The 12,129-nt window shown below is 27.8% G+C and overlaps 2 protein-coding genes across 6 annotated transcripts in view; one reads left to right on the forward strand and one right to left on the reverse strand.

Moving 5' to 3' along the window:
* The window catches only part of LOC136092204 (uncharacterized), a 2,621-nt gene extending 695 nt beyond the window's left edge, over nucleotides 1–1,926 (forward strand). For 3 of the 5 annotated variants that reach the window (XM_065819958.1, XM_065819953.1, XM_065819954.1), the window contains 4 exons: nucleotides 276–437; nucleotides 604–852; nucleotides 1,072–1,149; nucleotides 1,382–1,926. In XM_065819958.1, the coding sequence (XP_065676030.1) occupies nucleotides 290–437; nucleotides 604–852; nucleotides 1,072–1,149; nucleotides 1,382–1,728 (822 nt within the window). In that variant the 5' untranslated portion in view covers nucleotides 276–289 and the 3' untranslated portion in view covers nucleotides 1,729–1,926. The remainder of the gene's footprint in view (nucleotides 1–275; nucleotides 438–603; nucleotides 853–1,071; nucleotides 1,150–1,381) is intronic. The other 2 variants (XM_065819956.1, XM_065819957.1) reach the window with 2 other exon arrangements.
* Nucleotides 1,927–2,149: 223 nt separating this feature from the next.
* Nucleotides 2,150–3,782, reverse strand: LOC136091340 (putative nuclease HARBI1). The gene is made up of 4 exons (XM_065818776.1): nucleotides 3,686–3,782; nucleotides 3,272–3,550; nucleotides 2,882–3,139; nucleotides 2,150–2,744 (listed from the first exon to the last, which is right to left on the reverse strand). Exons 1-4 carry the CDS (start codon nucleotides 3,761–3,763, stop codon nucleotides 2,310–2,312), a joined length of 1,050 nt encoding a protein of 349 aa, XP_065674848.1. The 5' UTR covers nucleotides 3,764–3,782; the 3' UTR covers nucleotides 2,150–2,309.
* Nucleotides 3,783–12,129: the final 8,347 nt, after the last annotated feature.

Consider the following 12,129-nt stretch of genomic DNA (forward strand, 5'->3'; position numbering starts at 1 on the left):
TATTATATATATATATATATATATATATATATATATATATATATATATATATATATATATATATATATACATATATATACATATATACATATATATATATACATATATATATATATATATATATATATATATATATATATATATATATAATATAGGTAAGCTTTTTTAGGTATGATTCTAATTATAAAATAATATATTATTATAGAATATTTAGTATTTTACTATATAAAACTATATTATACTATATATTGATTATTTATTTACTCTACTTTTAGGTCCATCTATTACTATGAGGCATAGAAATAGAATTTGGGAAGACATAATGTCACATTTAAATAGTTTAGGGGCAAAAATTGAAGATATCAACCAGCTGCGTAATAGAGAGTGGGATTATTTGCGAAAAGCTACAATGCAAAAATTTGCTAAAAGTCTAACAGGTATAGTTTTGTTATATATATATTTATATGTGTGTGTGTGTGTGTGTGTGTGTGTGTGTGTGTGTGTGTGTGTGTGTGTGTGTGTGTGTGTATATACACACACATATATAATTAAATATTTTTGTATATATATAATATATACAAATATATATATACATTTTTAAAGGTGCTGCAGGGAGACAACTAACAGAATTAGATAATGTTGTCTTAGACATTCTTGACAGGAAGTCAATAAATGTATTTGGAATCAATGTTCCTGATTTTAATATCTCTTTTTGTATGACAGATGATGCATTGTCACCCACTCCCAACCAACTTTCTACTCCCACTGCCACCCTTTCTTCATCAAGTAAAGAAGTAAACTTTACTTTGAAACAATCTTCTGATACAGCTTCTTTTATTTCATCTATGTCTGGTATATTTTTCTTTATTGGTTAAGACTAGTTGTATTATAAGATATATATATATATATATATATATATATATATATATATATATATATATATATACATATATATATAGATATATATATGCATATATATATATAGATATATATATATACATATATTGTATAGTTTATAGAGTTCTATTTTATTCTTATTTAAATTCTATACAAATTAATTGTTTATATTAGATGCAAGAATTGATTGTATGTTCTCCCCTAATTTAGACAATACCAATCTTGTTGGTGATAGTTGTCAGATACTTCAAGGTAATGCAATTTATAAATTGTTTTTTTTTTAAATCTCAGTTGTTTAATTTAGTTAATTGTAGGTTTTAGACTTATAATTATATAACAGACAACATCAATTTGTGCTTAATTTTTTAAAACTAGTATTTCCAAAACCATCTTAAAAAACTTCTTATTTTTAAAGGAATCTAAACCACCTTTCTTATTATTTTAGTTAACTGATCTTGTTTTGACACCTAGAATTAAATTTTAGATTCAATTCAAAATAAACCATCAATGGGGGCATTAAAAAATTTAAAAAGAAAACAAGCTAGAGAAAGTCTCCTGGTAGATGGAAGTTTTAAAAAATTGAAAGTAAGTGTTTTAGGGTTAGAAAAAGAAAGATTAGAAAAAGAACAAGAGTTAAGAGTTAAACTTTTGAAATTGGACGTTGCCCTCAGGCAACAGCAAATTCGAAAAGAAAAGGCTTTAACAATATATTACACAACAGCAACAAAGCTAATGCATGAGAAAATGCAATCTTCAAACCAGCAACATTTTGTAAATACAGACACGGTATTTTATTTTTTATTTTTTAAATTAATTTGTAGTAATATTTAGTATAACTTTATCATTAAAAATTTTTTTTTGTTTTAGGAGGAAATTCTCTTGCATTAAGAGAAAAGCTACATCATAATTTTATGTTAAATTTTGAAAATTATTGTATAAAAATATATACTATATTTAAACATTCGTCTTGTATAACCATGACCAATTACATTTTTTTAGTAACAATAAAAAAATAACTCCAATCTGAAATTGTTATTGTTATTTCATTTTTTTATCACCATTGCCTTACAGTAATAAATTCTGTAAAACTTCACACAAACATTAAGACCAATGCTGTTGCGATGTGAAATAGATACAAGCATTACAACTATAAAGTTAACAAATCTCCTATTATTTTTTAAGCGTGCTCTATAAAAAAACAAAATATACATACTTAAAAACAAATATAAACATACATTTTTATGGTCTAATTTTTTATAAAAATTTCTTGCATTTATTAAAAAATCATTGTGTAAATTTTTTTCCAATTTTAATTCAACTAATTTAGACACAAATCTATGATCCATGTCTAAACAATTTTGATAGATCCTATGCTCTAGAACAAATTGTTTATGAATTTTTAAACAATATTTTTAAGTAAAGTAGTTAAGTAGCTGTAATCGTCTATTCAAAGCTCTATCATTCTGATTTTCTTGAGCTAGATTTTCATCAGCTTGTTCTTCTTCGCGTTCTTCAAAGTCATTACCGTTGTCTCCATGTCGAATACACAAGTTATGGATAACAAATCCACACATGATAAGCTTAGAGGCATCTTCGACCTTATGCAAACGAATTCCAGTTTTCAAAGCATAAAACCTGTTTTTGACAATTCCAAAACATCGTTCAATTATGTTTCTAGTTTTTCTCTGTGCTATGTTGAAACGTTTTTGAGCTCCGTCTGGATCACCGGGAAAAGGTGGAATTAACCATTCTCGACATGGGTACGCAGAGTCAGCCAAAATTACAGCTCCATTAAATGGAAGCTCTCCAATTTCAAACTTGTTCCATAGGTTGCAATTTCTTAGAACCTAATAGCAGTAAAGTCACAATATTTAAATTTACTGTAAGTTACATTATAATACATTATATTAGTTAGTCTAAGCTACATTAAAATTAGCAATCATAATAGTTCAAATAGTATGTTCAAACTTAGTGACAGACTTACATGTGCATCATGCCACCTTCCTGGACTGTTGGTCGATGCATTAAATATGGATGTGTCGGGTCCACATACTGCCATTGCATTTATGCTATGGACATGATGGCGATTGATTAGAGAATCTTCATCTGCTTGAGGAGGGTTAGAAAGGAGTATATGAGATCCATCCAGGACACCACATACGCACGGAAAACCTCCGATTTCCATGAACTTCTGTGGAAGAGTGGAGCAATCATTGGGCCACTTTATGATCTCTTGTCGAATCTAATCTTATAGGATAACAATTTTTATCTTTACTAAACTTAGTTTTTAATTTACTTACTAAAATAAAAATAATAAGCAACTTTATATGACAACGTAAAACTTTCAATAGTTTTATTAACTTAATACACTAACATTGAAAATAGCTTCTCCTACACTGTGTATAATACGATAAATTGTGTTGGTAGAGATTCCATGACAGTCTCTGAGAACATCAAAAAAAACATTTGTGCCAATAAAATGAAGAAATACCATTATCTGGAAACGTACTGAAATGCTTTTATTTCGCTTAGTATAATGTTGCAAATCATCTTTAAGCCTAGTTTCTAAAAAATCTAACACAGCTCTTGGGACTCGATACTGCTCTCGAAAAACGTTGTCAGAAACATCTTCGTTAAAAGAGCGACCATTAAACTAAAATGAAATTGAAAAACAAAACAAAAATATAATTTCTGTGCATATTTAGTATGATTTCTGATTTTGTTCGATAACAAATCATTAAAAAAACATCAAAATTTAGTAATTTTAAGTAATGCTTTAAACTCCAACCTCTCGAGGCAATCGGTGGCGAAGCTCATTTTCTGCAACTTCGAAATCTAAATCTTCATCCGAAAAAATTAAATCCATGTTGCTATTTTAATTTTACACAGTTTTTTTAAACACCAAATACTAGAATGTAAAAATATTTATAAAAATGGAATAGACAGCACAGCCTACTTAATAACTAATAAAATTTATTTAGTAGGCCTACTTAATAAAATTTTTTAAAAAAATTGTTGTTATCAATGACGTATTACGGATATAAAAAGTGCGTGAATTTAAGTGACGTATACGTTTTATGCTTTATAGCAATGGCCGAAAAAAATACAAATAGCGATAAATTCTTCGAGTTTACGCATTTTTTTACGTGTAAATAATTTACTTTAAAAATTGCGTTTTTACGAAAGATTTTTTTTCTCGAAAAAAACTTCGAATTGTTTATAGCATTGGCCCCAGCTCTTGCGGCAGAAAGACGTGTTATTTTAATAGCGAGAAATTTTTACAAAAAAATAGATATTACAATGAAAAATATCGAAAAAATGATTTCAAGTAAGCTTGAGGAACATAAATATAGTATTCTTAAAGAAACGGAACGTTTATTAAAAGACCAAAAAAAATCATTTACTTCAATCAGTGCAAATCTCAAAATTATTACAGATAGATTAGAAAAAACCACTTATTTGAATATAGATTAGACATGTTAGAGAAAGACATTAATAAAAACAAATGTAAAATATCGAATATAGAAAAAGACTTAGGTGACATTAAAGACAGCCTAAATTTTCAAGAAAATAAGCTGTTAAAGAAATTTTCAAAACATAATTGAAAATACAAAGCAAAGTGGTGGTTGAACGAGCTCATCGCACTGAACAATTCAAAGACAACAAACCAAGAACATTAGTTTTAAAATCTTTTAACTTCCAAGACAAAAACAAAATTCTCAATGCTGTAAAGTATCTTAAAGGAACTGGCCTATACATAAATACTCAAGAAACAATTTATCTTCGAAGAATGCTATGGGAAGAAGTGAAAAAACTAATAAGCGAATGTAAATGCGTCGTTTTAAAATACGATAAAATACACGAGATAAAAAAAAATAGCGCTACACACTATTGTTTTACTAATTAAACGCGTTCTCAATTTTACATTCTAAAATACTGGCAATAAAAAATAAAACAATAGATTTTGAAACGATGCGCTTTTATGTCTTTGAAACTGCGAAAAATATACTCCAACGACGCTTATACGCAAACTTAGATAACAAAGCACCAGGACTTAATGAAATTTGTAGCAACGTAGTAATGAGTATCTTTACGATAATAAAGAAACCCCTCTTCGAAATATTTAAATCTTCAATAACAATAGGAATTGTTCCAGAGAAATTAAAAATTGCAAAAATTGTACCTATATTTAAACTGGAGAACCATACTAAACAATTATAGACCAATCTCAATTTTTCCTGTATTCTCAAAACTCCTCGAACGAATAATTTATAATAAATTATACAAATATATAACAAACAACAGCATACATTCAAAAGCAACATGCAATCGTAGAACTTGTAAATAGCATCAATTACTCATTTGTTAACAAAGAATTCGTTCAAGGAATCTTTATAGATCTATTTTAAGCATTCGATACTGTTGATCATGCTATCCTGCTCAAAAAATTGAAAAAATATGGCGTAGAAAATGTTGCATTACTCTGGTTTAAAAACTTTTTCCTAAACAGACAGCAATGTGTTAATACTGACAAAAAATATCTCTTCAAAAATGCTTAAAATTAAATGTGGCGTTCCCCAAGGTTCCATTCTATCTCCCTTTTTGTTCTTAATATACATTAATGATCTTCCGAAAGTCTTAAACAAACTTGATGTCATAATGTTTGCAGATGATAGTAATTTATTTTATTCATCTCGGTTTAATGTCTTTGTGGGAGGCATATGCAATCAAGTTACTGAAGAAGATCTTAAAATTTATATGATAAGTGAAATAGACATTACGCCATTGTTAGTTGCCGTAAACAAAATAAACGAGTATAATAGATCGTTTCGAGTTACAATAAACAGTTCGGAAAAAATAAAGATATTCAACCTTGAGGTATGGCACAATAATATAATTGTAAAACCTTTTAGGACAAAACGCTTTTTCAAAAACAGTGAACAAAATCTAGTATCCAACGGGAGCCAGGATAAAAATTTTAATTGAAAATGGATCCAAGCAGCATAAGAGGAAAAAACAAGCCTTCAACAACTTTCGATATCTGTACTTTTAACTGTCAGGGACTTAAGTCAAACATTGAATTTACAAAGTCACTTATACAATCTTATGATATAACGTTTTTATGTGAACATTGGATATCTAAACTTGAATACTCCATAATAAGAGATTTATTTAATAAAACACACTCCATTTATTTCCATCAGTCTAATAAACATGTAAAAGGTCGACCATTTGGCGGAAATGCGTTCTTTATACGAAGAAATCAATTTCAAAATATTAGAGTACTTTACGAGGATGACCATATTTTAGCAATAAATTTCGAAAAAAATGAACTTAATATTATAGTTTTTGGAATATACCTCTCCTCATCGCGGAACAGCCTCTCATCATTGGAAGAATACAAAAGTCAACTAGATATCGTCAAAGGTTTAATTAATAGTTACGAAGGTAACGGTAATATAATTATAGCCGGTGATTTCCAATCTTTTCCACACCAAATATATGACTTATTTGAAAGATCGAATTCCTAAAGAAACAGTTATTCTGTCCACTTATCTGAATTTTTAAAAACAAATCAATTAGAACTAGTAGATGTAACTAAAGGTTCTGGCCCTAATTATACATATCGGCACCAGACGCTACCGAATTCGTCATATATTGATCACGTCGCCATACCAAAATATATAAATTTCCTAAGTCTAAAATGCATTGTTCATCTTGAGTGCTCAAATAACTTAAGCGATCATTTACCACTTTCAATATCAGTTGAAGTTGAAGGTAAGCACACTAAATACAATACCACAATAGAAGAAGATACTAATATTCCTAGCTACGCTTGGAACGATTCTAACTTTATAAATTCATATAATGATCATTTAACCAATTGCTTTAACTATCTTAATTTTACTGATAATTATGAATACGACCTTATTCAAATCTATAAAATAATTGCTTGCAGCGCTCAAATAGCTTTTAAGGAAACTTTAAAAAGTAAAAAGCAATGTTTGTATTCAAAATCTTGGTGGACACCTGAATTAAGTCGTTCTAAAACTATTCTTTCAATTCATTTCAACAAATGGAGAGATTCTGGTTTTTAAAAAGATTTAAACTCAGTAACTTTCAATCGTTACTTAATGGCTCGTAAAAGCTTTCGCAAAGCCGTCAAGTTGGCTCAAAATAATAAAATTTGCGCACAGTATACTAAAATTGAAAAGTTAAAAAATATTAGACCAAAAAACTTTTGGAATTCTTTTAGATGTTTAAACAAAGACATAAATTCTAGATTATTCACCATAAATAATAAAAAAGACAAAGAATCCATTACTTCAGAATTTGCAAACCATTTCGAAAAAGTACTGAATACTTCAAAAATAACACATCGTAATGGAAATCATCGGAGAATTCCCCCGTGTACAAAACATGATGATGTTATAATAACTGAAGAAAATATAATTAGGGCTATTTCGAACCTAAAATTTAAAAAATCTCCTGACTCTTTCGGTATCTCAGCAGAACATTTGAAATACGCAAATTGTGATACTTTAACAAAATGGCTCATCAAAATTTTTAATTATTCCATTAATTATGGATGGACACCATTATCAATGTCGACGTCTATTATTGTACCCTTGTTAAATCGTATAAAAAATCTTTAGACAGCCCGAACAATTATCGCGGTATTAGCATTATACCAATTTTTACAAAGGTTCTAGAATACCTAATCCTTATTATATGTCCGGATATTAGAGATACTCACCCCCTACAATTTGGATTCAATGCTAACTGTTCAACGCTACATGCTGAATTTCTAATTAGCGAAACAATTAAACATTACAATAGCAACAATTCACCTGTATACCTATGCTCTTTAGATGTAGAAAAAGCTTTTGATAGCTGCAACTGGAATATCCTATTTGATAAATTATATTTCGATAAAAAATTACCACTTTGTATAGTTAACACTATCTCTTCGTTATATAACAATAGTAGTGCAACAGTCTTATATCAAGGTTGTAAATCAAACTCCTTTCTTCTAAAGCAAGGAGTAAGACAAGGATCGATTCTTTCACCTCACCTATATAATATTTACACTGAAAGTCTTCTTGAAACTATTACAAATCAAGGTATTGTTGGCACATCGATATATGGTAACTTCACTGGTGTGGTGGCATATGCGGATGATATCATACTTTTAAGCTCTACCCTCTCTGGTCTCAAAAAGCTGATAAAAACATGCAATATTTACAGTAATTTAAATTGTATTAAAATAAATGCCGAAAAAACTGAATTCTTGATTTCAGGTAAAGCACAAATACAAACCAATACGATAACGATATCTAGTAATAAAATAAATCTTCAGAATAAACTTAGACATCTGGGATTCACATGGGATACTAAACATTCATTTTTTGCTTCACTCAATAATACAAATGTTGATGAAAAAATTTCAAACTTTAGAGCTGTTGTTCAAACTCTTATTCAATCTGGAATCCGGTTTGCCCACCCAAGTTCTATTTCTTATATATATAAATTATTGGCAGTCCCTACCTTAACTTATGGTATGGAGATATGTGAAAATAATTCTGATTTGATGAAAAAGCTAGATGTAATTGGAAGGAGTGCACTAAAATCGCTTCTAAATGTTTAAATGTTTATTAGGCGCACTGCGCTTAACTAAGTTAACTGCGCTAACTCTCTACGGATTTCTTATTTACTCTACCATTCAATCTTCGATATGGAAAAAAAGATCTGTTATTTTTATTGAACATTATTATACATACATTTTTGTGCATTAATGCTGATATTGATATAGTATGATTTTGGTTGATATATCTAGCTGAACTTTTTTGATAAGTATTTAAAATTAACTTTCAAAACAAGATTTATTAAAACACTTACTGAAGACTTCAGTAAATATAAACTAAATATAAAATTAGAAACAAATTACTTCAGTGAAGTAATTTGTTTCTAATTTTATATTTAGGTAAAAATTTGTAGTCAGTAAATAAATAAAACTATTTATTTACTGATAAGTAGATAAAAAGTTTTAAAGTGTTGTTAATTAAATCATCTGTATGGTAGTGTCACAGTTATTGGCATGACTCAATTATTGGCACTTTTCATTTTTTTCAAAAAATTATATAGCTATTTCTAGTTGAAAAATAAAAAAATTATCAACCTATAAACAGAGTAACATATCGTCTACTGTTTGAGCAAAAAATTTTTGCTGGTTGTCAATTTTTTTATAAAATTTTTTATTTAAGTAAGAAAAAAACGCAATAATTTGCCGAAAACGTTAACCTCGATACGGTTTTCGTTTCTGAAGAAAACCAGAACATTATTTTGATTCCATAATTTATTAATTATAATCAGAAGTCCAAAATGGCACCAAAGGTAATATGAAATGTTATTTAAAAGTTAACGCAGTAATTTTTATTTTACAATAAAAATTTCCTGAGTTATTCTTTTTTTAAATTCGTGTGCCAATAATTGTGACAACAACTCAAACATTGGCAATATTTTTAATTGAATATGTTTATAACTTTTAAAATAAGCTTTTTTTCTAGCTTTTGTTTTTAATATTAATTATATTTTAGTTATTACTAAATAATACAAAAATCAAAGAATTCTATTCACAACAGACAAGTGAATATAAAGCAATATGACAGTAGAAGCATGGAGCGAGCGATTGACTTAAAAATCAGAGATGTCTATCAAATCAGCTGCAAAAAAAATATAATGTTCCTCGCAGTACTCTACAAGCAAAACTATCTGGTTTAAGCAGTCTAGTGTGTAGGCCTGGACCAGCACATACTTTGCCACTATTTATAGAAGATGCATGTGAGAAGTAGCTTATTGAAATGTCAAGAAGAGGATTTCCTCTAAAAATAAATTACTTACAACTAATAATTTCAGAAATATTGCATAAAAGCTCGTACCTTGCTGTATTTAAAAATGGATTTCTTTCTGGAAATTTGGCATACGGATATCTAAAAAGGTACTCTAACTTGAAGTCTAAAATATCAGAGTATCACTCTTTAGGTCGGTCCAGTGTCACCAGGGGAAACTTTCCTTTAAAATTTAAAAGAGTTATTTAAATGTTGGTAGAGGAAAAAAATACTAAAAGTTCCATTTCCAATAAACCTATAAATAAAAGAAAGAAACGTCAAGTGTAAGTTCTATCTACACAAGAGTATAGACAAACACTAACAAATAAAGTCAATAGATCAATAGAAGATGAAAATTGGATTTGTATTTTTGGCTAGGCAAATTATAATGAAGAAATAAGACTAAAGTTGCGTGTGAACTATGATACAGTTTAGGTGCACAGCACAATGTGATTGTGCTGTGCACCTAAATTGTATATCTGAGGAGCACAAAAGGCTGACAAACATAAAAAAACTTATTAAAAGAAAGAACTTTCTTTTTGCGTGCCAAGAATACGCTTAAATAAATAACTTTATTTCTTTAAATTCTCTTTAATTTTGTGGTTTTAATTGATAAAACACTTTTATTTTATATATGTATTTAATATACGATATACTTATTAGTTCTTGTAAAATAAAAAAAAATTTTAAACGAAAAAAAAAATCGATGTTCAGGTTCTCTAGATCTGGAATCAAATTGATGCCAATAATTGAGTCGCGCGTGCCAATAACTTGCGACAACGAATCAACTTACTTATAATGTGAATATATACTAGATTTTTTGCGCAAATGAAAAATTAAATGCGTTAGGTCATTTACAAGGTATTTATCTAATATTGTGCCAAATTTGAAAAAGTTTCATTCACTGGTACGATTTTTGTACAGAAATTAGTATCAAAAATAGCGTTAAGGTGCCAATAACTGTGACACTATCATATATTTATCATTAAGTTTTTTATTAATTGAACTAACCTGTAAGTTTTATATATAACATTGTATATATTATTTAAAACTTACTTTCATTGTAACAGTGAATCTTAACATCATACCTAAATTGATATCAATAAATTTAATTAACTATAAGGTTATTTATTTATCAAAAGAATGATTGTTTTGATAAATAAATAACCTTATAGTTCATTAAATTTTTGGATATTAATTTAGGTATGATGTTTAGATTGATTTAAATTTATATATTTTCTTGACTTGATTTATGAAAAAATAGTTTAGATAAAATGTTTAATAAAGAAATTTATAATTGGTATTTAACGTTAAAAGATACCTCTAACAATGCATTATATTGTAAATTTTGCAGTGATTTTAATGTTCAGCTCCTCTGCTATGAAAAACAATGAGCTACAAAGATAAATAGATTAGTTGATAATATCAGAAAATTAAAGAAACAACGCAAAAATAAAAAGTTGGATTTGCTATTAAGTGAAGCCTTTATTCCACTTGAGACAAATATTCCTAATAATACATCTATTAGTTCTGAAGTTTGTAAAGAAGCAATCCTTATCAGGGAAAACAAAATGCTCAAAAAAGAAAATAAAAGTTTAAAAAGGAAACTTCAAATAATCCAATTCAATCCAAAAATAAAAAAATCCATCATCGGATTTAGAATTGGATTATTTTAAGCATCTAAAGGATTTTGAAGATATGTCAAGCAATCTGCAAATACTTACTTCAAAAAACTCTTTAATTGAAAGTGAACTAAACAATGTTAAAAAACTTTATTGTGAAAAAGAAGAAAAGCTTAATATTATTGAAAACAAATTAAAACTATTAAAGTCCAAAAATAAATCATTTAATGTTAGAAATTTGAATAAAAAAATAAAATATCGTAATACTCAACTGGAAATTAAAAAAAATGAAATAAATTCATTAAAAAATGAAACAAAATATAAAATACCGCCATTAAAAAAAAAAAAAATTGAAGATATTACTTCAGTTCTTGAAAATTCCGATATAAGCATTTCTGAATTGACATTTCTAAATTCTGAAAATATTTCTGAATTCTGAAAAACGAGAAAATAAAGCTGCAAAAAAAATTGAGTCATTTAAAAATTATTTTGAAAAATAAAACCAACTATATTAATGACTGCAATATGAAAGATGTTATAAGTTTAGAGGATGAAGTTGTTTCATTATGTAATAAGACAAACATTTTAAACGAGGAAAATCAAGAACTTCAAAAATTGGTTTCTTTGTTAGAGGGCGAGGAAGTAATAACATTTGAAGATGGCAGATACAGCGATGACATTCGAGAAACTATCATGAAACTTCATTCAATGAACGTGAGTAT

Source organism: Hydra vulgaris, chromosome 15 (genome assembly GCF_038396675.1).
Source record: "Hydra vulgaris chromosome 15, alternate assembly HydraT2T_AEP".
Lineage (NCBI taxonomy): Eukaryota > Metazoa > Cnidaria > Hydrozoa > Anthoathecata > Hydridae > Hydra > Hydra vulgaris.

Bases quoted from the DNA above. Each gene is read 5' to 3' on its own strand.
- LOC136091340 (XM_065818776.1), bottom strand. From the start codon at position 3,763: ATGGATTTAATTTTTTCGGATGAAGATTTAGATTTCGAAGTTGCAGAA. The intron at 3,551-3,685 runs GTTGGAGTTTAA...ATTTCATTTTAG, and splicing joins GCCACCGATTGCCTCGAGAG to TTTAATGGTCGCTCTTTTAA. The intron at 3,140-3,271 runs GTTAGTGTATTA...CTATAAGATTAG, and splicing joins TAGGAGAAGCTATTTTCAAT to ATTCGACAAGAGATCATAAA.